Raw genomic sequence first — 25,198 nt, forward strand, 5'->3', positions numbered from 1 at the left:
CCTAGGCTATTTGTATCTATACATTCTTGCCTTTGCAATGTGATACATACCCTGATAATAACAAATATATCATGTAGCAGTGTGGGTCATGAATGACCATCAACTCAGAGGAGCCTGAGAACCAAAAAGAAAGCATGATAGAGGTTTCCTCTTCCTTCATGCTGAGAAGGCAACATGAGCAAGTCAGGGTCACTGATTGTTCCGACAGTATTCATATGACCACTGATTTGCTGATGTCATGTGAAGCTTTGCTTTATTTATATTTTTCATGAATCTTGTGGCCAGAGAAAACCAGGTGGTAAGTAAGGAGGAGAAAGAGCTTATTCTGGAGCAGTGCAGAAGTCAGACCAAGGCAGGAATCCTACTAAGGGTACAGCCTCAGGGCAATGCCACAGGAAGAAAAGGCAAGAAACCTGGCCAATTTTTTCCCTTTAAATACTGTTTTGTTGTCCTAGGCTCTAATATTAACTTACTTTGAGCTGAGATTGCTCCTTGAAATACTAAACAAGAGATCCAAAGGTGGGCTTCAGAGGCTCCATAAAAATTGGATCCTGTAGGATTTTTTTATACCAGTTGATGTCATCTGCAAATAGTATTAAATTTTTATTTCTTCCTTTCCAATCTGGATGCTTTTTATTTTTATTTTTATTTTTATCTTACCTGTTTTCCCTGGCTAGAACACACAATAAAATGGGCATCCTGTCTTGTTCCTGATGTTAAGGGAAAGCTTTCAGATCTTTACTACTAAGTTTAATGTTATGTTCATGGATGCTTTTTATCAGGTTGAAGAAGTTCCCTTCTATTCTTTGTTTGGTGAATGTCACCATAATGAAATGCTGTTAAGTCTTATCGAATGCTTTTTCTGCATCTAGTGAGATAATCATATGTGGGTTTTGTCTTTTATTCTATTAATGTGGTATATTACTTTCATTGTATTTCAAATGTTAAATCAAATATGCATTACTGGGATAAATCTGACTTCACCATAGTTCATAATTTTTTTATATCTTGTGTTCAGTTTGTTAGTGTTGGGTAGAGGGATTTTTGAATTTATGTTTATTTATAAGGTGTATTGATGTATAGTTTTATTTTCTTGCGGTATCTTTTTATTTTGCTATAAATGAAATATTGAAATATAGAATAAGTTGGAGAATGTTCATTCTGTTTTCTTTTTTGGAAGAATTTGTGAAGAATTGGTAATTAATTCTACTTTATGTATTTGGTAAAGACCACCAGTGAAGACATCTGGGTTTAGAATTTTCTTTGCATGGAGTTTCCTTATTACTAAGTTTTTGTTTAGTTATTTATTTGTTATAGATCTTGTATTTTCTATTTTCTCTTGAGTTTGTTTGGTAGTTTGTATCTTTCTCTATTTTCAACATTTCATCTAATATTATATATATGTTATGTATGCAACTTACCTTTAAATCAATTAAGAGAAGAAAGAGTAAATATTCTGTCTTTCATAATTACCTTTACTGATGCTATTTGGCTTTTGTGTGTTGATTCAAGTTAATGCCTGTTGTCATTTATTTTCAGTCTGAAATTTTTCCCTAGTGAGTATGCTAGCAAAAAAAAATTCTCAGTTTTCGCTCATCTGGGAAATGTCTTCATTTCACCTTTATTTTAGAAGATAGATTTGCTGGATATAAACTGATTGGTTGGCATTTCTTTTTTTCTTTTAGCCCTTTGAATATGTCATTCCCCTGCCTTCCAGGTACTTTGTTTCTGCTAGAAGTCAGATGTTGATCTTACGGAGGTGCTTTTGAATATGATGAATTTTTTTTCTCTCTTGATGCTTTCAAGATTTTTTCTGTGTGTTTTGCTTTCAGTATTTTCACTATAATATGTCAGAGTGTAGATCTGTTTTCTTTGATTCTTCTTAGAGTCTGTTAACCATTGTGGATGTGTAAATTAATACTGTCACCAAATTTTGGAAAATTCTAACCATTATTTCTTTGAATATTCTCAAAATGTATTGCATATTTCTCTCCTCCTTTTTCTCCTCTCCTTCTGGTCTTCCCATTACATGTGTGTTAGGGCATTTGATGATGTGCCACATTTCCTTGAGGTTTTGTTACTTTTTCCTCCTTGTTTTCTTCTCTGTGTTCTTATGCTGCATATCTGTTGATCTATCTTCAAGTTCACTGATTATTCTGTCAGTTCATATCTACTGGTGAGCCCCTTTAGCAAATTTTTTATTCTACTTAATGTACTTTGAACCTCAGAATTTCCATTTGGCTCTTTTTTTATATAATTTCTTTCTCTTTATTGACATTTTTTGATGAGACACTGCCATCAAATCTCTCTTTAATTTTTTAAAAATGATTTCATTTAATTCTTCAATCATATTTATAATGACTACTCTGAAATCTCTGAATGCTAAGTCCAACATCTGGGCTCTTTTAAAGGTAGTTTCTATTACCTGCTCTTTTTACTGTGTTTGGGTTATTTTTCGCTGTTTCTTTCCAGGTCTTATAATATTTAACCTGAAATTGGATGTTTTAGATAATACACAGTAACAATTCTGTATTCTGATTCCTAAAGATCCATTGCTGCTGATGTTTACTTGTTTGCTCTATTATTTGCTTAATATTGCTTATTTGTCTAATTAAGTGGACTCTCTTTCCTCTGATGTCCCCTACATGAGGAATGTCTGTTATTCTTCCCAAGAGGGTGCAGCCTTGGCATACACAGAGTCATCTTTATCTCCTCCACCCAGCCCAAGGATGCTGATCATTTTAATTATGTTTGCTTTGACTGTCTCTTCCCGTGGTCTCACTGTTAAGCTGCTGGCTGCTCTGCCTAAATAGGTATCACATCCAACTGTTGACCTACTTAATCAGTTATTGATGACTGTCTTCAACAATGCCGTAAGGCATAAATTACTCCACAATCTGATCCAGTGAAAGCTGCTCAAGTTGCTATAACAAAATATCACAGACCGGATAGCTTAAACAACAGAAAGTTATTTTCTCATGGTTTTGGAGACTCAAACTCCATGATTAAGGTGCTGGAAAATTCAGTTTCTGGCAAAAGCTCTCTTCCTGGTCTGTAAATGGCTACTTTGCTATATCCTCACCTGATGGAGAGAGATCTCTGGTATCTTTTCCTCTTATGAAGACACCAGTTCTACCATACCAGGGCTCCATTCAAATGACTTCATTTAACCTTTACCAGGCTTTTAAAGGTCCTGTCTCCAGCATAGTCACATGGAGTTCAGGCTTCAAAATTTGAATTTGGGAGGGAGGGACGTAGCAGGTTCCTTTAAGGGGGAAAAGTTTGAGGTCATGGGAAGGAGAATGAAGACTAACCAAAAGCCATTATAAAGCTCCTACACATGTGAGTAAAGCCATCTTGGAACTTTTTCCACATCCCAGACACCAGCAGAATACAGCCCCGTGAACAAACCTCACTGACCCAAGAATTATAAATAATAAAATGATTGCTGTTGAAGCTATTACATTCTGAGACTAGTTGGTAGCCCAGCAGTAGATAAATGAAACACTTCTTTTGTAGAATTAGAGAATAAAAATTCCTTCAGGTTAAGTTTCTCAATAGCTGTTGACAATTTAAATTGAAACCTGATTATAAGTAGAAAAGAGAAGGAAGGAGAAAAGAGGAGTATCAGAGGACAAAGTTGTCTGGGAAATAGAGATAGAATAAAATATATGAGAAAGGTGGTTGGGGAAGATGGTAAAAGGAAGCAAATAAGAAATCAAGGTCCATGTGTCCTCAGAAATAGATTAGGGATTCAGGAGACCACAAGGTGAAAATGTATGGGAAGGAGAGGTGGAAGAGGAATAAGCTGACACTAAATTCACAAACAGAAGGCATGGGTTCAGATCCCAGCTCTGTCATAATTAGACATCTGACCTTAAGAAAGACACTTCTTCTCTTTGGCATTCAGGTTCCTAACTGGTAAAATAAGGGAGGGATTGGCATAAATCATCTCTCCCAGGTATAACTCTTTCTATATGAAAAGAAAATAAAGATGTGTTTGATAGTTTCTCTCATCAACATATCCTGAAAATCATACCCATTTAGGAAGGGAAAGAGACCCTGTAACTATAATAAATGGTTGGCCTTATTTGTGTAACAGAGCATTAATGGTCTATTTTAATGAGAAGGGAAATAGTGTTATTTTGATAATGTAGAGATGCTCTATTAACAGTGCCTATAGTAAAAACAATTTGTTGTCTAAAATTTGTGCCTCACCTAACATGAGATTTTGTTATTTGTGGTCTTAATAAATTACATCTAATAGAAAATAGTTCTTATAATGTGAGATAATAGATATGCTAGATTCTATCATGTATTTTTATTAATTATTTTTATTAACATATAATGTATTATTTGCCCCAGGGATACAGGTCTGTGTATCATACATTTTTAAAACAAAATTATAAAGATCCTATAAAAAAAAGTCCCTTTGCAGTTGTTCAAACATTTGATGCTATCAAACACAATGTTGCTCCTCTTCAGAATATGAATTTAGTTCCACGAAACAAACACAAACATTACACATACTACTAATGGGTATGTATTCTCCTAAGCTCTGCTCCTAACCATGAAATCATTTTAGATTTCCGTTCATTCATCTGTACTAAGCATGTCTCTCTTTGCTCCTCATTCAGATTGAATTCCCCAAACACACATAACTCTTATTCTTAAATGTGTCTGTTTTTACCAGGCAAATTATCTCAGACTGGAAAATGTACCCTAACTGTATTTTCTATGAGGAGTTTTCCTAACTTTCCTCTAACTCGCTTTCATTTTTCAGTTCTTACTCTATCACTTCTGAAATGCTTTCTCTGACCCCTAAAGTCTAGCTAACGCCTAAGTTCCTTTGAGATCTTCTCATTACACACCTCCAGAATGACACTTCTATGGTATTTTGCAATTGCCTCTTTTCTATATGCATTCCATGTTAGGCTCAAAGTTTCAAGAGGACAAAGATCTGAGAGTAGACGTGTTTTCCTCCTGTTACGTATTGGGTGTGTTTAATTAATAGTAGTTCATTAAGAGGAAGATGAATGAATGTGGTACTGTGCATGTTGTACTGTGGAGAACCAGAACTACGTAGGACATTAAACCCAGCTATATTCATTATGGTTGTATACATCTGATTATGGCATTTCATGATTAAGAAGACAGCAATTGGTTTAAAAATCAACGCAACCCCAATTCTGTCACATAGTTGAAAAGCCTTACTTTTTTTCTAAATATAATTTAGTAAAATTTACTTAGAACTTTAAAAATGGGAAGAATTGAGGAAAAGAAAGGCAAGCAGATTAGATCATGCATGCCTGCTTTCTGAAAGATAAACTACAGATGAAAAATATATTAATAAAATGTATCCTTTGTGTACTTAATAATATTTAAGGAATCAAATCCTACATTTTTCAGGATATGGATCATACAGGTCAGTGAACAGCTTATCCGATATTGCAAAATGCTCCTGAGTTGCATAGCAAAAGTTTCTGATTTTGAAGCAATAGGATCTAAGGATTGATTGAATACTCAAGACACAGAAAGTCATGAAGCAGAAACAGATATCAGTTACCTGTCTAGGGTGAAGGCATACATCTTAGTGGCTCTGTCATTCACAAGGTAAGTTCTTTCCAGAAACTCCATGGTGGTCAGAAGGAGAGCTTCTGCTGTTGTTTGTGGTGGTTGTGGCTTCTGCTGTTTTTACCTCACTGCCCAGTTTGGGAAGCAAAGCAGCCTTACAATCATTCACATACTTTCTAAAGAAAAAAATAAAAAGGCTTCTGGGCTTTAGAGTAACGAGCCTCCTACATCAATGTTCTTGGTAGGTGTGCCAAAATTACAGCCTTCTTGGACCATCATCGGGTCCCGTTCTCTCACCCACAGAAACTCCTTTCCTACAGAGACCTGCAGGAAGGATCAGGTGAAGCCTGTGTGTGTGTGTGTTTCTGTGTGTGTGTGTCAGTGTGTCTGCGTGTCTGTCTGTGTGTCTGTGTGTATATGCGCGCAAGTGTGCTTCCGATGCTATCTGATTCCACTGTTTGCTGAGAGGCAGAGGAGCTCCGGGGCTTCCTGCTAATTGCTGAGGTAGAGATTTGGTCTTCAAAACACACCTGGGTGAGCTGTAGACACCCTTCTGGGCGCTAGTCTCGTGTTTTTCCCTTTCTTTTCCTTTCCGTGTTTTGGGGGTAACCTCTCTCTCAACCTAAAGACATTTCTCCTGAGATTTAGTTCTAAGATGACCTCTAAGCAGCTGTCAGGATTTACTTCTCCTCTCCTAGGACCATTTTCGGTTTTCACTACTGAAGGGAGGACATGGGTCATTAGTTGCTACGGTCTGTAATCTGAAACAGTTCCTGGTGTGGCAGCTTTGAAGCCCTTCTGACAGGCAGAAAAAGGGCAGACTCAGCTTCTAAATAAATTACAGCCCTCAGTCATACCTACAAGAACTGGAATGATCTGTCTTCTCCCTGGCTAGGGTATCCTTTGTTGAGGATAAAAGACTCACCCAAGGAAACCCTATCAGGCAAACAAATCACAACTCAGAAACAGCATCTTCTGATTTAATCCCGAAGGACCTTCAACCCGCAAACTTGTAGGAATTCACATTATATTTCATTATTAAGCATTTTCCTTTCCAAATAAGATAAGGGACTCTAACCTGACGGTAGCAACCCTTTGTGGTAGGCATTTGTGAGGAGGCCAAAGAGCATCCAGGACCTGTACAGATGCACAAGGGCAGACTGGAGAGAAGGCCATAAATCTCTGACCGCTGAGTCCTCTTTCTTCTCCTTCTGTCAACACTCACTTCCTAGTGGGAAACTCAGACAGAGTAGTGGAGTCCAGGAATAGCCCACTTGCCCAGCATCTTGGGAATCTGCACATCGTTCTGAGCAAGAGTCTGCCACGATGGCTTAGTGGGATAAATACTGTCTCTGAAAAAGAAAATGGGATTCGATGGCAATTCCAGCAGCAGTGAGAGGAGAGGTCGCCTCTGCCCGATGGTGAGAGCCTCAGGTGTCCTATCACATCTGCAGTGAAGCTGTACCTCGTGTTTAAGGTTTCGAATAGTCTCAGCCATAAGATAAATTCTAAGGTCTTTCTGTATGACCCCATTGTCTAACCAATCATTAGCTTGGTTGGGACAGATGGAAACCAGAGAAATGGCTCTGGGAGGCCATTTTTTTCTTGCAGCAGAAATTCTGGGTCTGGCATTTCTAGAATAATCCAAAGCATTTCCTTCTCATATATCCTTACTCTTAACTTTACAAAATAATAGGTTATTCTGTGGGTACAAAGTAGGAAACCAGAAAAGAATTACTAACCCATCTGTGCAACACGCTGCAACGCTTTGCAGCTTGAATCATTTGTGAGTTGTTTCTAGAACATAGGAGAGAAATGGAATTCAAGTGAGTGAATGCCAGAAAGTGAATTGGGCTGAACTCCATTAGATGGAAGTGCAGAGGAAAGAAGATAAGCGATATTCAGATGCAGGAAAGAGAATGTATAGCGATAGCTATCAACAGGAAAAGAAAGAATCTGTAAGTTTGAGATTCTGCATCATAAGTTTTGGCACTGACACATATATAGATGCACAGACATATTTAGGTCTGTTCACGATTCTGTGAGCACAGAGGTACATACTAGGTTGTCAATGTGAATTACCTATGGGGCAAGAAGGGAGTGAGGATATACGGGAAGTGTAGAGGAGGACTGATACAGAAAAGGGTAAGGTGAAGAAGAGACGAGAGGGATGGGGACCCCAACAAAGGAGGAAAAAAACATGTGTTCTGTGATCTCTGTTCTTTATTTATAAATTGAAATATATAAAATTGCCATTTGGTAGACCTAATGCAGTCTAAAATCAGCCATTTCCTATGATTTACTTAAATATATATTCACACACATACACAAACCTATAAAATGTGTATGTGTGCATGTGTGAGCCATTTAAAAATAAAAAATTTAATAGGCATATTTTTAAAGTATTAAGAAATTACTTTCACCAAATTTGTGGAAATTTCCAAGTGCTGCCCTTGAAAATAACTGCTCTAGTATAAACCAAAACTTCTGGTGTAAGTGGTATAAGAGTAGCAAACATTACAGCAAATAAAACTTTTGTGTTTAAAAAAAGTAAGTTTTCCTGCTACAAATTTAAATGTAGATAAATTATGATTAAGAATTGCCTGCATGTCACATTGTGTGAAAGGTTCACCTGTTGGTAAATTTGTCATCTTACAAACTCATTCTAACTACACCATCAGCCCCTTCCCCTCAGTATTCTGTCGGGACAATGTTTATGAAGAATTTCCCATCCTCTCTGACTAACCTTTGCCCTGCTCTGGCACGTGCCACCCACTAAGGACCAATGGCCCTAATCAGACTGGCAAAATTCATCAGAAAGGATGAATACCCAACTTTTGCAGCAACATGGATGGGACTGGAAGAGATTATGCTGAGTGAAATAAGTCAAGCAGAGAGAGTCAATTATCATATGGTTTCACTTATTTGTGGAGCATAACAAATAGCATGGAGGACAAGGGGTGTTCGAGAGGAGAAGGGAGTTGGGGTAAATTGGAAGGGGAGGTGAATCACGAGAGACTATGGACTCTGAAAAACAATCTGAGCGGTTTGAAGGGGAGGTGGGAGGTTGGGGTACCAGGTGGTGGGTATTATAGAGTGCACGGATTGCATGGAGCACTGGGTGTGGTGCAAAAATAATGAATACTGTTTTTCTGAAAATAAATAAATTGGAAAATTTTTTTTTAAAAATTCACAAAATATGTACTCAGAAAGCAACATGGATCAAAGAAAAGAAAATCCTTTCTCTTTTTGACAGTCAGCTTTGGTGGGCATTATGCTGGTTTTTTTTTTTTCCAGTTTCCAAGGCAACCAGCTTCTAAACCATCCTGAATTACAGGTTGTCCTCTCCGCCCACTCACCATCACAAGCTTGTAGCAACTGAAGGGGCAAAATGCAATTTATAACAGTTACTTCTGGGAATAAATATCCTGTCAGCCACAAGAACATCCCTGACATGACCAAAAAACTGGTTCAGCTCCCCAGCCCTAGCTGTCGTTGGCAACAATTTCTTTATAGGATTTTACAAACAGTAACTAATACTTGTGCAAAAATAATTTACACAGGTGTCTCACACATCATTTTGGTATTTCACTCGCAGAAAGGGTGTGTTTACAGAAAACCACCGTGATCCTCCCTAGACACTCAAGTACTGAATTCTCAAGATTTGCATTCCCAAAATTTAAACTCATACTTCAGAAACACTTCATATTGCTGTTGTTTGCATGTAGCTATCTTTTAAAAAGAGACAGGAAAGTGAGCTTGTTTTAAAATCATCATGTGGGTTTTCATTCTGTTTTGCTTTTTCTTATTTGTGTGGAGAGGCAGTATAGTAAAGTGACTTAGTGCATGGGCTTTCAAATCAGATACACTTAATATCAATTTCCAGGTTGACCATTTCCTTACATGTGTGACCTTGAACAAATCGCCTGGCTTCTGTGGTTTTCAGTTTCTCATCTGTAAAATGGTAGATTAATGGAGTCCCTGTCTACAGAGTGCTTGTGAAGAGTAAAAGAGATAATGTGTATAAAAGCTCTTAGCCTAGCATCTGGCATATATTCAGTGTTGTGTAGAAGTGAGTTGCTATGGATTCAGCCATGCTAAGTAAAATGTCCTGACTGTCTCAGAGAAATTGACCCCAGTCTTAGCATGAGGCTAAGAATTACCCATGAGTGGAAGAATCCACCAAGGAAGTAGAAGTTATTATAAAGAAGACTGGGGGACTTGAACGTACCAGCCACTCTGACTTCAAGTCAATCCCTCAAGCTCTCTTGGCCCAATGTGTTCAAATAATGTGTGATTTGTGATTTCTGAAATGAATGTGTGCCTGCCTCGTTCTACCTGCTTAACAGTCAAGTGCAATTCAGAATGTGTCCTACATAAGGAGGACAAAACAAGGAAGGAAATAAGAACTCAATCAGTGTAATCACCTGCTTAAGATTCTGGACTTCTGTATTCCCACACAGACTATACAGGTATTATTTCTAAGCTCAGTGGCATTTCCTTAGCAAGGTGATTTTATGGTTATTACTACAGTGTGAGTTTTTCACAAGTTGCATCCAGGAATGTGAAAATAAAGACACTGAAAATTTAATTGGATTGTATTTTAAAGAACGTTGTGGAAATTTCATTTTAATCTAATGTAAACATGTATAGAACACAAACCATTTCCTGATATTTCATACTTTATGTGAGAATGGAATGAGCCATCTGAGTTTTATTTTCTCCTTGATAAATTGGACTATATAACTCTTTCTTTTGCCACTTTTTATTTTTTAAAAGATTGAGCTATAGAAATGTTTCAGTGCAAATGTAATTGGTATTTTTTGAAAAAAACTTGATAAAATATTGATGCTAAAACAAAGGAAATATTTTTATCAAGCTTGATTGATGCAAATAAATAATACAAAAATAAACTAGCAGTTTTGGGTAGGGGAGAATATTGGGACTAGGTGGTTAAGATGTTTATGAAGTATATGTCTTATTGATGAGCCTCCTTGCCCCACAATTCCTTTTACAAGCACTCTGCAAACTTAATTAACCCCTAAATGCACTCTCCAGGGTAGATTTGGTTGACTTCATCTTGCAAATTCTGAAGTAGTTATCTGCTGGCTTCACATTCTCACAACTATTTATGTTTCTCTCTCTCTCTCTTTCTTTTTAAGATTTGATTTATTCATGTGACAGAGAGAGCGAGAGATAGATCACAAGTAGGCAGAGAGGCAGGCAGAGAGAGGGGGGAAGCAGGCTCCCCGTTGAGCAGAGAGCCTGATGTGGGGCTCAATCGCAGGACCCTAAGATCATGACCTGAGCTGAAGGAAGAGGCTTAATGCACTGAGTCATCCAGCGCCCCTGTGTTTCTCTTTTTTATTTCGTTTACTTTAACAAGCAAGAGAGGATTCTAAGGACCTAAGCCATGACTTATGGCATTAGAATAAGAAAGATATAAGAAAGAATAAGAAAAGAAAAATCATGATTATTTCAACAGATTCAGAAAAAGCATTTGACAGAATACAACATCTGTTTATGATTAAAATCTCTCAAACACGTGGACATAGAGAGACTGTATCTCAACATAATAAAGACCATATATATTAACCCCATTAGTGGTGAAAAGCTGAAAGCAATTCCTCTAAGATTAGCAAGACAAGAATGCTCACATTGCCACATTAATTCAGCATAGTATTGGAAGTCCTCCCCAAAGCAATCAGGCAAGGAAACAAACAAAAGGCATTTAAATTGTAAAAGAAGTAAAACTTTCACTATTTACAGAGGATATTATATTATATACAGAAAATCCTCAAGACTCCATCAAAAAACTATTAAAACTGGTACGTCTGGGTGGCTCAGTCAGTTAAGCATCTGCCTTCAGCTCAGGTCATGATCTTAGGGTCCTGAGATCAAGCCCTGCCTTGGGCTCCCTGCTCAGTGAGGAGTCTGCTTCTCCCTCTCACTCTCCTTCTGTCCACTCTCTCTCAAATAAATAAGTAATCTTAAAAAAAAAAAAATCCTCTTGGAACCAATAAACAAATCCAGTAAAGTTGTAGAATACAGAATCACTACACAAAAATCTCCTATATTTCTATATATCAAAAATGAACTATCAGAAAAATAAACTTTTAAAATACCCCATTTACAATCACATCAACAAGAACAAAATACCTAGAGGTAAATTTAACCAAGGAGGTGGAAGACCAGTATATTGAAAACTATAGAACATTAATCAAAGAAATTGAAGAAGAAACAAATGAAAAAATATTCGGTGCTTATGGATTGCAAGAATATTGCTGTAATGTCCATACTACCCACTGCGATTTATTCAACACAATCCCTCTCAAAATTCCAATGGCATTTTTCACAGAAATGGGAAAAAAATCCTAAAATTTGTATGGAACCACAAAAGAGCCCAGGTAGCCAAAGCGATCTTAAGAAAGAAGAACAAAGGGGCACCTGGGTGTCTCAGTGGGTTAAGCTTTTGCCTTCGGCTCAGGCCATGATCTCAGGGTCCTGGGATTGAGTCCCACATCGAACTCTGCTTGGTGGGAAGCCTCCTTCCCCCTCTCTCTCTGCCTGCTGCTCTGCCTACTTGTGATCTCTCTGTCAAATAAATAAATAAAATCTTAAAAAAAGAAGAAAAACAAAGCTGGAGGCATCACATTTATCTAATAGAGATTAGATTCTATCTAATACAGATTTCAAACTGCATTATAAATCTGTAGTAATTAAAACTGTGGTATTGCATTAAATGTGTAGATTGCTTTAGGTAGCAGAGACATTTTCACAATATTTATTCTTCCAATCCAGGAGCATGGAACATTTTTCCATTTCTTTGTGTCTTCCTCAATTTCTTTCATGAGTACTTTATAGTTTTCTGAGTATAGATTCTGTGTCTCTTTGGTTAGGTTTATTCCTAGGTATCTTCACAGACCTGGGGATAAAAATATATGTATATAAAAAATATATGTTTATAAAAAATAAAAAATAAAAAAAAAAAAAAAAAAAAAAACTGTGGTATTGGCGTAAAAACAGACATATAGATGAATAGAACAGAATAGAGAGTCCAGAATTAAACCCACACATACATGGTCAATTAATTTACAACAAAGGACCCAAGAATATACAGTGGAGAAGGACAGTGTCTTCAATAAATGGTGCCAAGAAAAACAGACAGCCACGTGCAAAAGAATGAAACTGGACCACTATCTGACACAATATACAAAATTAACTCAAAATAGATTACAAACTTGCACAAAAGAACTCCTAGAAAAACACAGAGCCAGTAAGCTCCTTGACATAGTACTTGGAGGCAATTTTTTGAATCTGACACCAAAACCCAAAAAGTAACAAAAGAAAAATAAACAAGTGAGACTACAACAAACTTAAAACCTACTGCACAGCAAAAGAAACCATCAACAAAATGATACAGCAACCTACTGAATGGGAGAAGATATTTGCAAATCATGTACCTGATTAGGGAATAAAGAAATCATGCAACTCAATAGCAAACAACAACAACACAGTAATAATCATTAAAAAATGGGCAGAAGATCTGAATGGCATTTTTCCATAGAAGACATAGAGATGGCCAACAGGAATGTGAAAAGATGTTCTACATCATTAATCATAAGGAAAATGCAAATCAAAGGCACAGTGAAGTATCACCTCACACCTATTAAGATGGCTATTATCAAAAAGACTAAAAATATCAAGTGTTGGCAAGAACGTAGAGTAAAGGGGACTCTACGGGCGCAAACTGGTGCAGCCACCATGAGAAAAAGTATGGAGGTTCCTCAAGAAATTTAAAATAGAACTACGAGAAGATCCAGCAATTCCGCTTTTGGATATTTATGCAAAGAAAACAGGAATATTAATTCAAAAAGATATATGCACCTCCATATTCTATGTAGCATTGCTTACACTAGCCAAGATATGAAAACAACACAAGTGTCCATCAATGAGTGAATGGATAAAGAAATTGTGGTATGTGTATACAATGAAATATTATTTAGCCATAAGAAAGAAGGGAATCTTGCCATTTGTAACAACATTATGCTGAGTGAAATAAGTCAAACAGAGAAAGACAAATACAATATGTTCATCTCATGTGGAATATAAAATATCAACTCTATCAACTTAGATTTTTGTATATTTATAAGTTTATAAATATACAAAAATCTAAGTTGATAGAGGACAAATAGGGGGTAACCAAAGGTGAGAAAAATGGATAAATTATGTTTATTTTTTAGTTTAAATGAATTTTTAAACTTTTTAAAAAGAAAGGACCCTTAAATATTCCTTCAAATTGTTACCACCTGGTTTCTTGGAAACTACCAAAAAATGTAATTTCTTTTGAAAAATGACAATGAAAAAACAATGACTTTAGCAATCATTTTGGCCTACATGTACCATCTAGAGATACCATTTAAGGTGGTCAAGGAATTAGCTGTGTAGTTAGATTGCAGATGAATTAAAGATAATTTGGCATGTTAATGGCAAAAAAGGTAAATATCCTTATTCAGTCACCTTGAAGTTATCATCATTGGATGACAGAAAGTTAACCAGAAAAAAAAAAAAATACCCAGAAAGAAAAAAAAATGTAATTGAAATACTTGAGCAAAAAGATTATAATTTCAAACTTCTGTGAGGCAGAAGATTATTACATTCTTTTGGGGCTAGCAGAGGGAAAAAACACATCATTTGCCTTTTGCAGGAGATAAAAATAAATTTTAAATAAATAAATCAAATTAGAGCTTTAGCACGATTCATAGTTTGATTTTATTTAGAAGGTATCAAGTGACTACTATGTGCCAGGCATCTCGCTAAGCCTGAGGGAACAGAAGATAAAAGGCACAGTCTCAGGGAAGTGTGTGTGTGTGGGTGTGTGGGTGTGTGGATGTGAATTCATTTAGATAGGCTCTGTGCCAACCCCTGATGGAATTAATGATCCCCAACAGTCTCTTCCCTAAAATGATTACAGATCTACAATTCACTATAACAAACTGTTCTGCCGATAGGAAGACTGAGACTAACAGCTCTAATCCCATGGAAGGGACACGAAGGACAGTACTCAAGGCTACCAGGGGAGGCTGCCCCAAGGTGGGGAGCTTGCAGGATCTTGAGGATGTGGGTCCTTAAGAGCTCTGCATTGAGAGGAGGATCCTGGAGCATGGCTGGCTATGACCTTCGTTTCCAGAAGGGTCACTTTCTGTCTTTTCAGCTGGTCCATTTCATCCAATTAGTTTTTCTTTCCCTTGCTGATTGCTTCTGGCACTTAGTGGAGACACAAACTGTCCCCTAGAGGGTGTGTCTGCCCATCCAGCCCGCTGCTCTCATGTCTAGGAGGTTAAATTGTGCTGAAGGATTTTAGGAGACTTCATGATTACCCCTTACCCATCTGCGTTTTGTTCTCAGGGTGGCTAATGAGTATTTGTCTCTGACACTCCACATTAGAACATCAGTCTGTCTCTCAGTTCACACAGAAAACTTCAATCAAACTGGGTTTTATTCTGGTTTTGGCTTTAAGACAACAATCCCTTTGGTTTGCTTTGTCGAATCACCAGAACTTTATTTCTTTTGTTACTGTTTTGGACATTTGTTGGATGCTTGATATTATTATCTGAGCATTTTTATTGTGGCTGACAAACACTCATATTGGTCTATCTGGAAAATTACTTCCCTATTTGAGCCTTTTGAAGGAAAAAAAAAAAGGTAGACAAAAACATAATTTCTAGTGTTCCAGCTCCTTGATCTAAATATGCAAAAAGCATCACTGAAAACTAGAACATTGAATTCCTGAATTAGAGAGAGCCCCTTGTCATTATCTGGAATGCTACCATTTAATTTTTATGAGTACAGTTTACTTTAGTGAAGGCCTTGCGGGGCCTTTCGTCTTCAGAGAACGATTTTCACAGCAAGTCCCCAGATGAATGCCAAGAGAGCAAAGACATAGCTCATCTTCTCCTCTGAATCTCCAAGTCTGGATTTATTTGACTCGAGGCTGACAAGACTGCCTCTCAGGAGAGCATCCAGAAGACAAGACAAAAGCCTCCAGGAAGCTTTCCCCTGAAAGACGGAGCCATTGCTTTCACATCAAACCCAAAATGCATCATGGGACGTCAGGTGGGTTTTCTGCTTGGAAGCACAACCACAAGGCACTGCTAGCTAATTCATCTCTTCTTTGGGTATTAACAGATTTCCATCTGGTGAGCCTACATTTTAAAATATCGCCAATCCGGGCACCTGGGTGACTCAGTGGGTTAAGCTGCTGCCTTGGCTCAGGTCATGATCTCAGGGTCTGAGGATGGAGTCCCCCGTCGGGCTCTCTGCTCAGTGGGGAGTCTGCTTCCTGCTCTCTCTTTGCCTGCCTCTCTGCCTGCTTGTGATCTCTGTGTCTGTCAAATAAATAAATAAAATCTTTAAAATAAAAATAAAATGTTGCCAATCCAACTGTATGAGTCTCTCCGCCACCATCAGGGAATGCGTTCTTGGAATTTGCATCCAGCACCCATGAGTGAGGCATCATGTTACCTGTTGCAATCCTAAATTCCCTACTCAGTCACTCAGGCATTGGTCAGGGGCAGAGCATGGGAGCTTGCATTTCCTTCAGAGGCAGTTAACTCCAAAAGAGAACAAAAATACGTATTTAGTTGTCATGGACAAATATGTAATGTATTATTGAGAGTATTACATTTTGTAAGGGATTACTTAAAGCTTTAAATACCTAGGGTAACATTCCCCCTTACCCTTCAGAATTTAAAACTAAGATTTTTCTCTCAGTCTTCCACAGAATTGTGATAATTCATCATTCACAGATAAAAATTTCATTTTAAACATTATAAATGCCCGGATTAAACTGCCACAAAAATAATATCCAAGGCACAGTGACAATGTCCTCATATTTTAAATATTATTTATGCCACAAAAATCAATATGACAAAGCAGTATGAACAGTGTTTGATAGAAGTTGGTTAGAGTGGGATTTGGCATAACTTGCATTTCCTAGTCACAAGTTAGTTTCCAAGAAAGCTGGTGAATAAGTAATGTCAGATGCCCCTTGGCCATTTTCTCCTGAAGGAAACAGAAGGAGAAATCGATTCTATGATTAATGTAATGTCCCAATGAATACTAATTCTTCATTACTTCTTAGAATCATCATTATTATGGATGTTGCTGTCAGCAAATGAAGAATTGTTCTCTTTAATCTGCTGTATACAACACAGCCATTTCTACCTTAACTTATTAATAAAGACCAACCCCCTAACTGAAGAGAAGTATGCTGATTAATCCTAAGAGGAACACATTGGATTCATTGTCTGTTTGTATACATCCTTTCCACTGTTGACTGACCAGATTATAGGCCTTTGAACATTCCACTCTACCCTCTGTGATCATCAGCTACTAATTCGAAGTCTTTATCGGGTAGATGTGATTATTTAATTTCTACCCAATAGCTTATTAGACAATATGGTATACTTCCACATATTAAATTCTTTTCTGAGGATATTTCTCCTCAGAACTATCATATTGGACACCTGAATCCAGCCCAACCACCCATTTTAACTGAAACTACTGCCAAATTGACTATGCTATCGTGCTGAAAGCACCAAGTTAGTAAATTTGGGGGCTATAAGGTCTAAGTCTGTTCCTTTTGCTGATTTTCAGCATGTCAATCAGTAGATAAGTTTGCATCTTTCTGCCCCAATTTCCTAACCAGAAAATTTTGAATGACAGTACTGAGCCACCTCAGAAGACTTGTGAGTAAAAATAATCCCCGTCATCCTTCAAAAGTGACAAAACTATTTCCAAGTATTTAATATTGTTAAATGCTTTAAAATTTGAGAAGGCATTTGTAGATAAAAGAGATAAAATGTAGCATGAGATAAATACCACATAAATAAAATTGCAAATGTATTTTTAGTTTAAAAAGTAAGATATATACACAAACATGTTGAAAATTCAAAAAGATAGACAATAGGCGATGTGTCTTCCACCAAAGATCCTAGGCTAAGATCCAGGAAATAAATCAGTTTTCAGAATATCCTGAATATCTTCATGGACTTCTTTGTGTGTTAATGGATACACACACACACACACACACACACACACACACTTTTTTTTCTTGTACAGTTCAATTCAATGCATATTTTAGGACTATCTTATGGGCCTGTCAACAGTTAATTACTTCCATGTTATTTTTAACTATTAATAAACTGTGTTTTCTACAGTAGTTTAGGTTTACAGAAAAATTAAGTGGAAGGTACAGAGATTTCTCACATACCCCATGTCCCCTCCCATGCACAACCTCCTCGGTCACTAACATCCTGCACCGGATGGTATATGTTACAACTGGCCCACCTACATGGATCCATCATGATCATCGTCATCATCCAGAGTGCCTGGTTTACGTTAGGCTTCCCTCTTGGCTCTGTACAGTCCATGGTTTGGATAAGTGTATAATGATATGCATCTACCATTACAACGTCCTGCCCTAAAATTTACACACACACACTTTCTTAAGCCAAGTTTGTCCAGTTTTTATGAGGCTGCTGTTGAGTGAATGTTAAAGTAAGCATCAATAATGAAGCTATTTCCTTTCCTTTTGCCTTTGCTGGGAGACTCCCAGGCCTGTCCTCTACCTACTGGAGCAAGAAGATCTGATAGTTGTGGCGGCTGGTCCATAACTCCCCCATGACTCTGTAGCACTACACTTCCACACCCTCCTTCTGACTTGTTTACTAGAAAATTGAACAGGCTAAAATTCACAGAAGTTGCTTTCACTGGGAAAGAAGAGAAGAAGAAAGCAAGAAGCCGTAAGAGAGAACTCAGTTCCATTGTCCAACCCAACAATTGGTGCATCAACCCATCCTCCTCTTCCTCCCAAGCCTTGATAAAATTCCCACTTCTGATAGCTAAGCTATAAGTTTATGCTAAGCTCCAGTGATTTAAACAGACATAATTCCTGCTGTCTGGGAATTTATAATCTAAAGGAGAACTGCCTTTGAAAAAGCAATCCATTTGGCACTGGGTGACATATCATAGTAATCACAAGCTAGCAAACATGTCACAGTACTGCCAACATATTTATACTTAAAGAACATAACATTCATTCACAAAACCTGAGCAAAGAGCAAGGATAAAAGTGACTATCACCAGCCCAGTTACCTTCAAATGCCAACACTAGAAATTAGAAACTCCTGCCTTAGACCCTTGGGTTCCTAGATCTGGCTCCGTCAATCAAAAACAACATTACACATTATATATTATCTTACAGTTTCTCGCGGCCTTAAAAGAGAAAATCTCACTCTCCAGGGCCTGAAATTACAGACACTGAAGCTTTTTAACATTGTTCTGAACAGTTAGACAACTTAAAATGAAACATTCACTTTGTCACATGAATCCAAATATTTTCCCGTCTTTCAGGGAAATGTCACAGGAAGGTGAATCTTTTCTGGCTTCGTCTAATTGTGAAAGTAATGACAGTGCCCGAGAAATAATATCTCTTCCAACACCCTAAGGGCAAAATTATCCTCCTCGCTCTACACCGCACATCTCTTTTACAGAGAATTTCAGTTCCTCGTCTTCAGCATAATGTTTACAAACAGCAACTTATTATTCAGTAGATGAGAGGAAATGGGAAGGCTCCCCCTAAAAAAGTGATTTAACTAAGACATTAAGTAATGTGAAAAGACTACTTAGAAGTGTGACTTGCCCATCCTTGTCCCTAAGAACCTCCACATGAGACTTTCTTCTAGGTTTCAAAAATACATGTGGTACAGATGATAAACAGACTTTAGAGTTGTTTATCTAAACTGAACACCTAAGCATGTCATAGTGGCCTTAATGTAATCAACAAAAATCCAGAGGGCAGGTCCGGCGGCCTCTCTTCCAGAGAGCAGCATGTGTATAATCAATGGTAGACAGTTTCCACTGAACCAGTTATCTTTTCTTTTTTTTTTTTTTTTTTTTTTTTTTGTTAACCAAGGGTTTCTTTTTTTTTTTAATTAAATTTATTTATTTATTTTCAGAAAAACAGTATTCATTATTTTTTCACCACACCCAGTGCTCCATGCAATCCGTGCCCTCTATAATACCCACCACCTGGTACCCCAACCTCCCACCCCCGCCACTTCAAACCCCTCAGATTGTTTTTCAGAGTCCATAGTCTCTCATGGTTCACCTCCCCTTCCAATTTCCCCCAACTCCCTTCTCCTCTCTAACTCCCCATGTCCTCCATGCTATTTGTTATGCTCCACAAATAAGTGAAACCATATGATAATTGACTCTCTCTGCTTGACTTATTTCACTCAGCATAATCTCTTCCAGTCCCGTCCATGTTGCTACAAAAGTTGGGTATTCATCCTTTCTGATGGAGGCATAATACTCCATAGTTATGTGGACCACATCTTCCTTATCCATTCGTCCGTTGAAGGGCATCTTGGTTCTTTCCACAGTTTGGCTTTGTTTCTGGTCTCATCCACTCCTATGAGATGTAAGTTCTTGGTGGGAATGAGTTTTGCTGTTTCACACTGTTCTGTCCTCAGTTCTGGGTAGAAAGTGCGTGGTATGCCATGGGTTAAAAATATACATTTTTTAAATCAATGAATGAAGGAATGAATGGATGGATGGACAGATGGAAAATACTGGTGAGAAATATTTCATAGTGATTTAGGGTAAACCATGAAGTCATGGAGAATTGGGTATCACTCTACTTGCTAGTGGGGAGCCTTTCTGAATCTTTTGCTTTCCTTCCTATAAAATAAGAATAATTGGATTTTTCTTGTAGTTGTGAAGATTAACTGCAGTAGTTTATGTAAGATTCATTTTATATATAAAGTTTTTTATTAAATAATGTATTATTTGTTTCAGGGGTACAGGTCTGTGAATCATCAGCCTTACACAATTCACAGCACCATTTCACATATAAACTTAGTAGTAACTGTTTAATAAGTAAAGGATCTTCATGTTAATACTTCATAGGTAAAGCCAGCCTATAATCAGATAGGCAATTCTGCCTGATCAAATATAAAAACAAAAATCAGAAAGTAATTTTAGATCTAGCTGTCAAGTCAACTTATAAGAAGAAAAACTATAAGAGACAGGACTTTTTGTCCTTTAAAAAAACTTGGAGTTGGCAGGGGTATTAAGCTTGAAATTGTATTGCTAACTGGCATGTCCTAGCTTTATCTATGCTTCCTTGAAGGGGAAAGAAAGACAGCAAGAGAGAAGATCATGCAAACTGACACATGGAAGCAAAAGAGACAACCATGACATTGACTAGCTAAAATGTCACATAACTAGATGCTATTTTAATTATTTTACCTTCTTAAAATATAGAAACTTTATTGTTTATTTCTCCTACTAAACTTTCAGAATATACTTTATTCTAGTGCTATGTAAGCTTCTAAGTACATTTGAACAGTATACATTTAAAAATATATGCGGAGAAAGCCAATTTATTATAGGACACGAGGAGCTCTGCATTATTTCTCATTGGTGCAAAACTAATTGGCTTTTCCCAGTCATTGCACAAATATTTATTTTTCCATTTTATCAGCCTTATAATTGCAGCTGAGATGAGAAGAGGGCACAACCACCTGGCAAGTTTTTTGCATTTCTGCGCATCCCACCCATGTTGGTTTCCTAAGCCTTAAGAGCCACACTGAGAGAGGTCCCCCCCCACTCTCCACAATGCCCCCCAGTAATGTGACCAGTTTCTCATGTATATCTCCATCCATAACAACATTTGGTGAATTTTTTCCTTGAGTCGAAAATAAATTCCTAAAGAATCCTAAGACTCCAGGAATAGGAATGAAAATTGGTGGCATAAACTCCTGCTTCCTCCACGAACCACACTGGACACAAGCAAATCTGAGCTGGTGTCCCTTCATGTGAAATGAGGAAGGAACAATGCTGAAAGTATAAGAGAATGGAAAAATAAAGAAATTAAAAAAAAAAAAAAAACCTAAAGCCCATAAGACAAAGTTACATTTCCAATTTTGAGGACTAGATTTAAATAATCTCAGTAAATGCAACAAAGAACTTTCTTAAAACACCCAGATTTCTGATCTGCTAAAAATCCTGGATATATGCTGATATAACCAATGGGCGGATCTTCTGGCCTCTGAGATGTTTGCCTTGAACCCTACAGTCCAGGGCCTATGGAAATCCAAGTACTTCCCTTTATTTTGGCAGTTTTCTTGAGGAATAGAAAGGAATGGAAGGAGTAGGAAGGCGTCTGATTCCAGGTTCTCCTTCCATGTAAACTATCTTCTCTTAGCAACATATTAAACCAAAAAAGACTCTCCTCCATTTTTTCACAGAAAAGAATCTATGGGGCACCTGGGTGGCTCAATGGGTTAAGCCGCTGCCTTCGGCTCAGGTCACGATCTCAGAGTCCTGGGATCGAGTCCCGCATCGGGCTCCCTGTTCAGCGGAGAGCCTGCTTCCCTCTCTCTCTCTCTCTCTGCCTGCCTCTCCATCTACTTGTGATTTCTCTCTGTCAAATAAATAATAAATAAAATCTTTAAAAAAAAAAAAAAGATAAGAATCTATGCACCCAGCACACTAATGAACATAGAGGATTTAGTGAAAATGGAGGCCAGAGGAGAAGGAGGAAGTTAAACTGCAGCCATGTGAAATTATGTAATGGGACCGTAAGCATCAGTATTCCAAAAAGATACTTCCGTCCCTGTACTAATGGGTTTAAAGATTTTTCACCTTTCACTCACTTTGCCTCAGTCTGTCCATCTTGCTGAGTTCTGGTACTTCATTCTTTTTCTGTTCTTTTCTCTTCTTCCTCTTAGAATCAGAGCAAATACTTAAACCTATCACCTTCAGAGTAACCCAAGGATAATCTTCTGTTGCCATTATGTAGCCCTCTCTCCTTACATTAAAACATTTATCAAGATATTTTCCCAAATGAGAAGCATTCTCTCACTAAAAGGAATTCTGATGCTACAGCTTTGGTCTCTTGACCTTCTTCCCCTCATTTCATGAACTAGTACTATGTACGTGACAATCTTTCCTGCCATCCATTGATTTTCAATTGTCCTCTCTTTCTGGACATGGAGGAAGACTTCTCTGCCCTCTTGAAATGGCATGTGGTCATATTGCTAATTACCAGTGGGTTAAGGGGGAAAGTCATATAAATTGCTTTCTGGTAATTAGATTTGTAATCTGAGGAGAAATGTGCTGCTTTGTTGTTGTAAACTGTGGAGACCTATGGCTTGTTTGTTTCTGTAGCATAATCTAACTTCTTCTGTCCAACACAGTAATCTTATCACAAAGGTCTGGCATAACCCTTTGCTCCCTATGGTAAAAGATTACATTCCCTTAGATAGGTTTTACTGTCAGGGTATGACCACATAAAACAGGTTCTACCCTTTGCCAAGACGCCAAACCTGAAAAGGGATCATTTTTGAAGAATTTGCCCACCCATTTCCCCTCCCCAGCTTTGCCTCTGCTTGGACATTGTCAATCAAGGTCCTAATAAAGGAAACTAACCAAGCACTTGCTTCCCAATTGCAAACAAAAAGATGACAGAAGGAAGGTTTCCCTACAGCAAGTCAGTATATTGGTTAGACTAGCTAATACATTGTGCTGTTTCTTTGTTCAGCTTCATCAATAGTTTACACTATCTTCAGTGTCTTTTTGTGGTTTGTACCACCACATCTGAAAATGAATTGAGAAACCAAAATAAGCAACTACTGTGTGTGAAGTACACTAAGAATGACATGTGTTCTGCAATTAGCATGTGATGAAATTTCGCAACTGTAAATGTACTAAAACTCCTTGAGGTGCACACATAAAACAAGTGAATTTTATGTTAGGTAAATAATACCTTAAAATGCCATTCAAAATGAATCCAGTGAAAAAGGTGATTGCTTTAAGTAAAGCATAAATTCAAAAGTCAACTACTGACTTACGTTGCAAGATTTTCATATTACTCTGCACATGAAAAAAGTACCACAAACTTCCATTTCAGCATTTCAGGAAGTATGTTGATGTCCTTGGGGTATTAATGGCTAATAACAGAATTAGTTCAGGTTTCCAATTAATGTTACATTTAAAGGTTCCATTGTGTTAGTTTAATATGGATAGCCTGTTTACGTAAATGCCATCGTTAGTGTCATTCTGATGTCTGTTAATGCATTGCATAAAATCAGGTAGATCACATATTTAAAACATGAAGGCATCTGGTCAGGGGAGTAGACCTTTAGTCTGTGTCATCTGAGTAAAGGGGAAGGTTCAAATGTCGGCACATTCTATCAATTGTCATGTATTAAAACTTAGGTCCAAGAGAGGAAGTTTCATTTCCAGTGCTAAGAAGCCAAGAGTGAAGGTGGAGGAGATGGAAACTGGCCTGAGGTACACACCTTAAGGTGAGACAGAAAATGGGGAAACTTCATATTAATTCATTCAGCAAATAAGTGTGTGGTGTGTGCCTACTCCATGCCAAGAAGTGTGCCCTGCACTGATGCTGCAGTGGTCGCTGAGTCTAACAGGTCACTCTCCAAAGGAGTGTACATCCTAATGGTCGCGAGGGATGCCCAATTCAATGTCAGAGCCCCTGAAGGCGAATGGGGACAGGGGTCCTCTGTGGAACAAAGGCAGAGTATTGTCATCAACAGGGCTGCCGAGGACACTGCAAGGCTCTGTGGTCCTCCACTTGTGGGAAAGGCGACTCGAGCTTCAGTGAGGGGTCAGGCATCTCAGGAGTTTGCAGTGGACACCCAGAGCTAGAATATGGTGTGGAAGATAATACTGAGTCTTATTAAATGAGAATATGAGAATGTTTAAAATTGCCCGCCTCCACTATGGGTTCATCCGAGGCCAACCATGAACATCTGTCCTCAATGAAGAGTTCTTATAGACAGTGAGCCCAGCTGTCAGAAACTATAAGGAGTACATTGAGAAGAGGCTGTAGGGCAGTGATTGAGGGGACCCTGGGAGCAAGAAACCTGGGTTTGAATCTCAGTTCTGCCACTTAGGAGCTAGGCAACTGGGCCTGTAGTTTAATTAGTTTTCTTATCTGTAAAAGGTCAATGATCAGAACGGTATCTAAATTACCGGATCGCTGTGATGATTAAAAGAGATGAAGTATGAACAGCACTTGGAAGACCACCTACCTTTCCTCAAACTCAAGACATGTTACCTGTTATTAAAGGATGCAAGGGCCTAAACTCCACAGCTGTAAATGTGTCTTTTAATCTCACTTTCCCATGGAGGATCCAACCATAAACCAAGGAGAATGAGTCTACAGGCCATGCAAAAGCCAGCCTTACTACTGCTTCTAAAACTTAGTTACTGGGAAGTAATTAGCTGGAGTATAAACACCCACTAATATAGTGTTAGATGTAATTGAGCCCTCTAATACCCTGGTTTCTATTTCTGTAGAAGTCCACATACCAGAGACAACACTGTAGGAGCACTTCATATTCGATACTAATATAATATCGCACCTGCCCAGCACCACAGCTTGCATCACCTCTCAAGATGCTAGGCTTCACGAGAACATTCTAGACAGGGACTGTACATGGTATTAACCATGCAGAATGGAATTTGGGCTCAGTGAGCACATTTGTGACCCAAGGAGGTGATGCAAAAATGGGGAGCAGAGAGGGTTGCT

The 25,198-nt window shown here is 37.9% G+C and overlaps 1 protein-coding gene across 1 annotated transcript in view; it reads right to left on the bottom strand.

The window, feature by feature from the left end:
* Window positions 1-5,637, bottom strand: part of SLC30A8 (solute carrier family 30 member 8) — a 31,242-nt gene extending 25,605 nt beyond the window's left edge. Inside the window, exon 1 of the mRNA XM_059168905.1 lies at window positions 5,567-5,637. Coding sequence (XP_059024888.1) covers window positions 5,567-5,637 — 71 coding nt within the window. The remainder of the gene's footprint in view (window positions 1-5,566) is intronic.
* Window positions 5,638-25,198: the final 19,561 nt, after the last annotated feature.

The sequence above is a fragment of the Mustela lutreola genome, chromosome 3 (assembly GCF_030435805.1).
Source record: "Mustela lutreola isolate mMusLut2 chromosome 3, mMusLut2.pri, whole genome shotgun sequence".
Classification (NCBI taxonomy): domain Eukaryota; kingdom Metazoa; phylum Chordata; class Mammalia; order Carnivora; family Mustelidae; genus Mustela; species Mustela lutreola.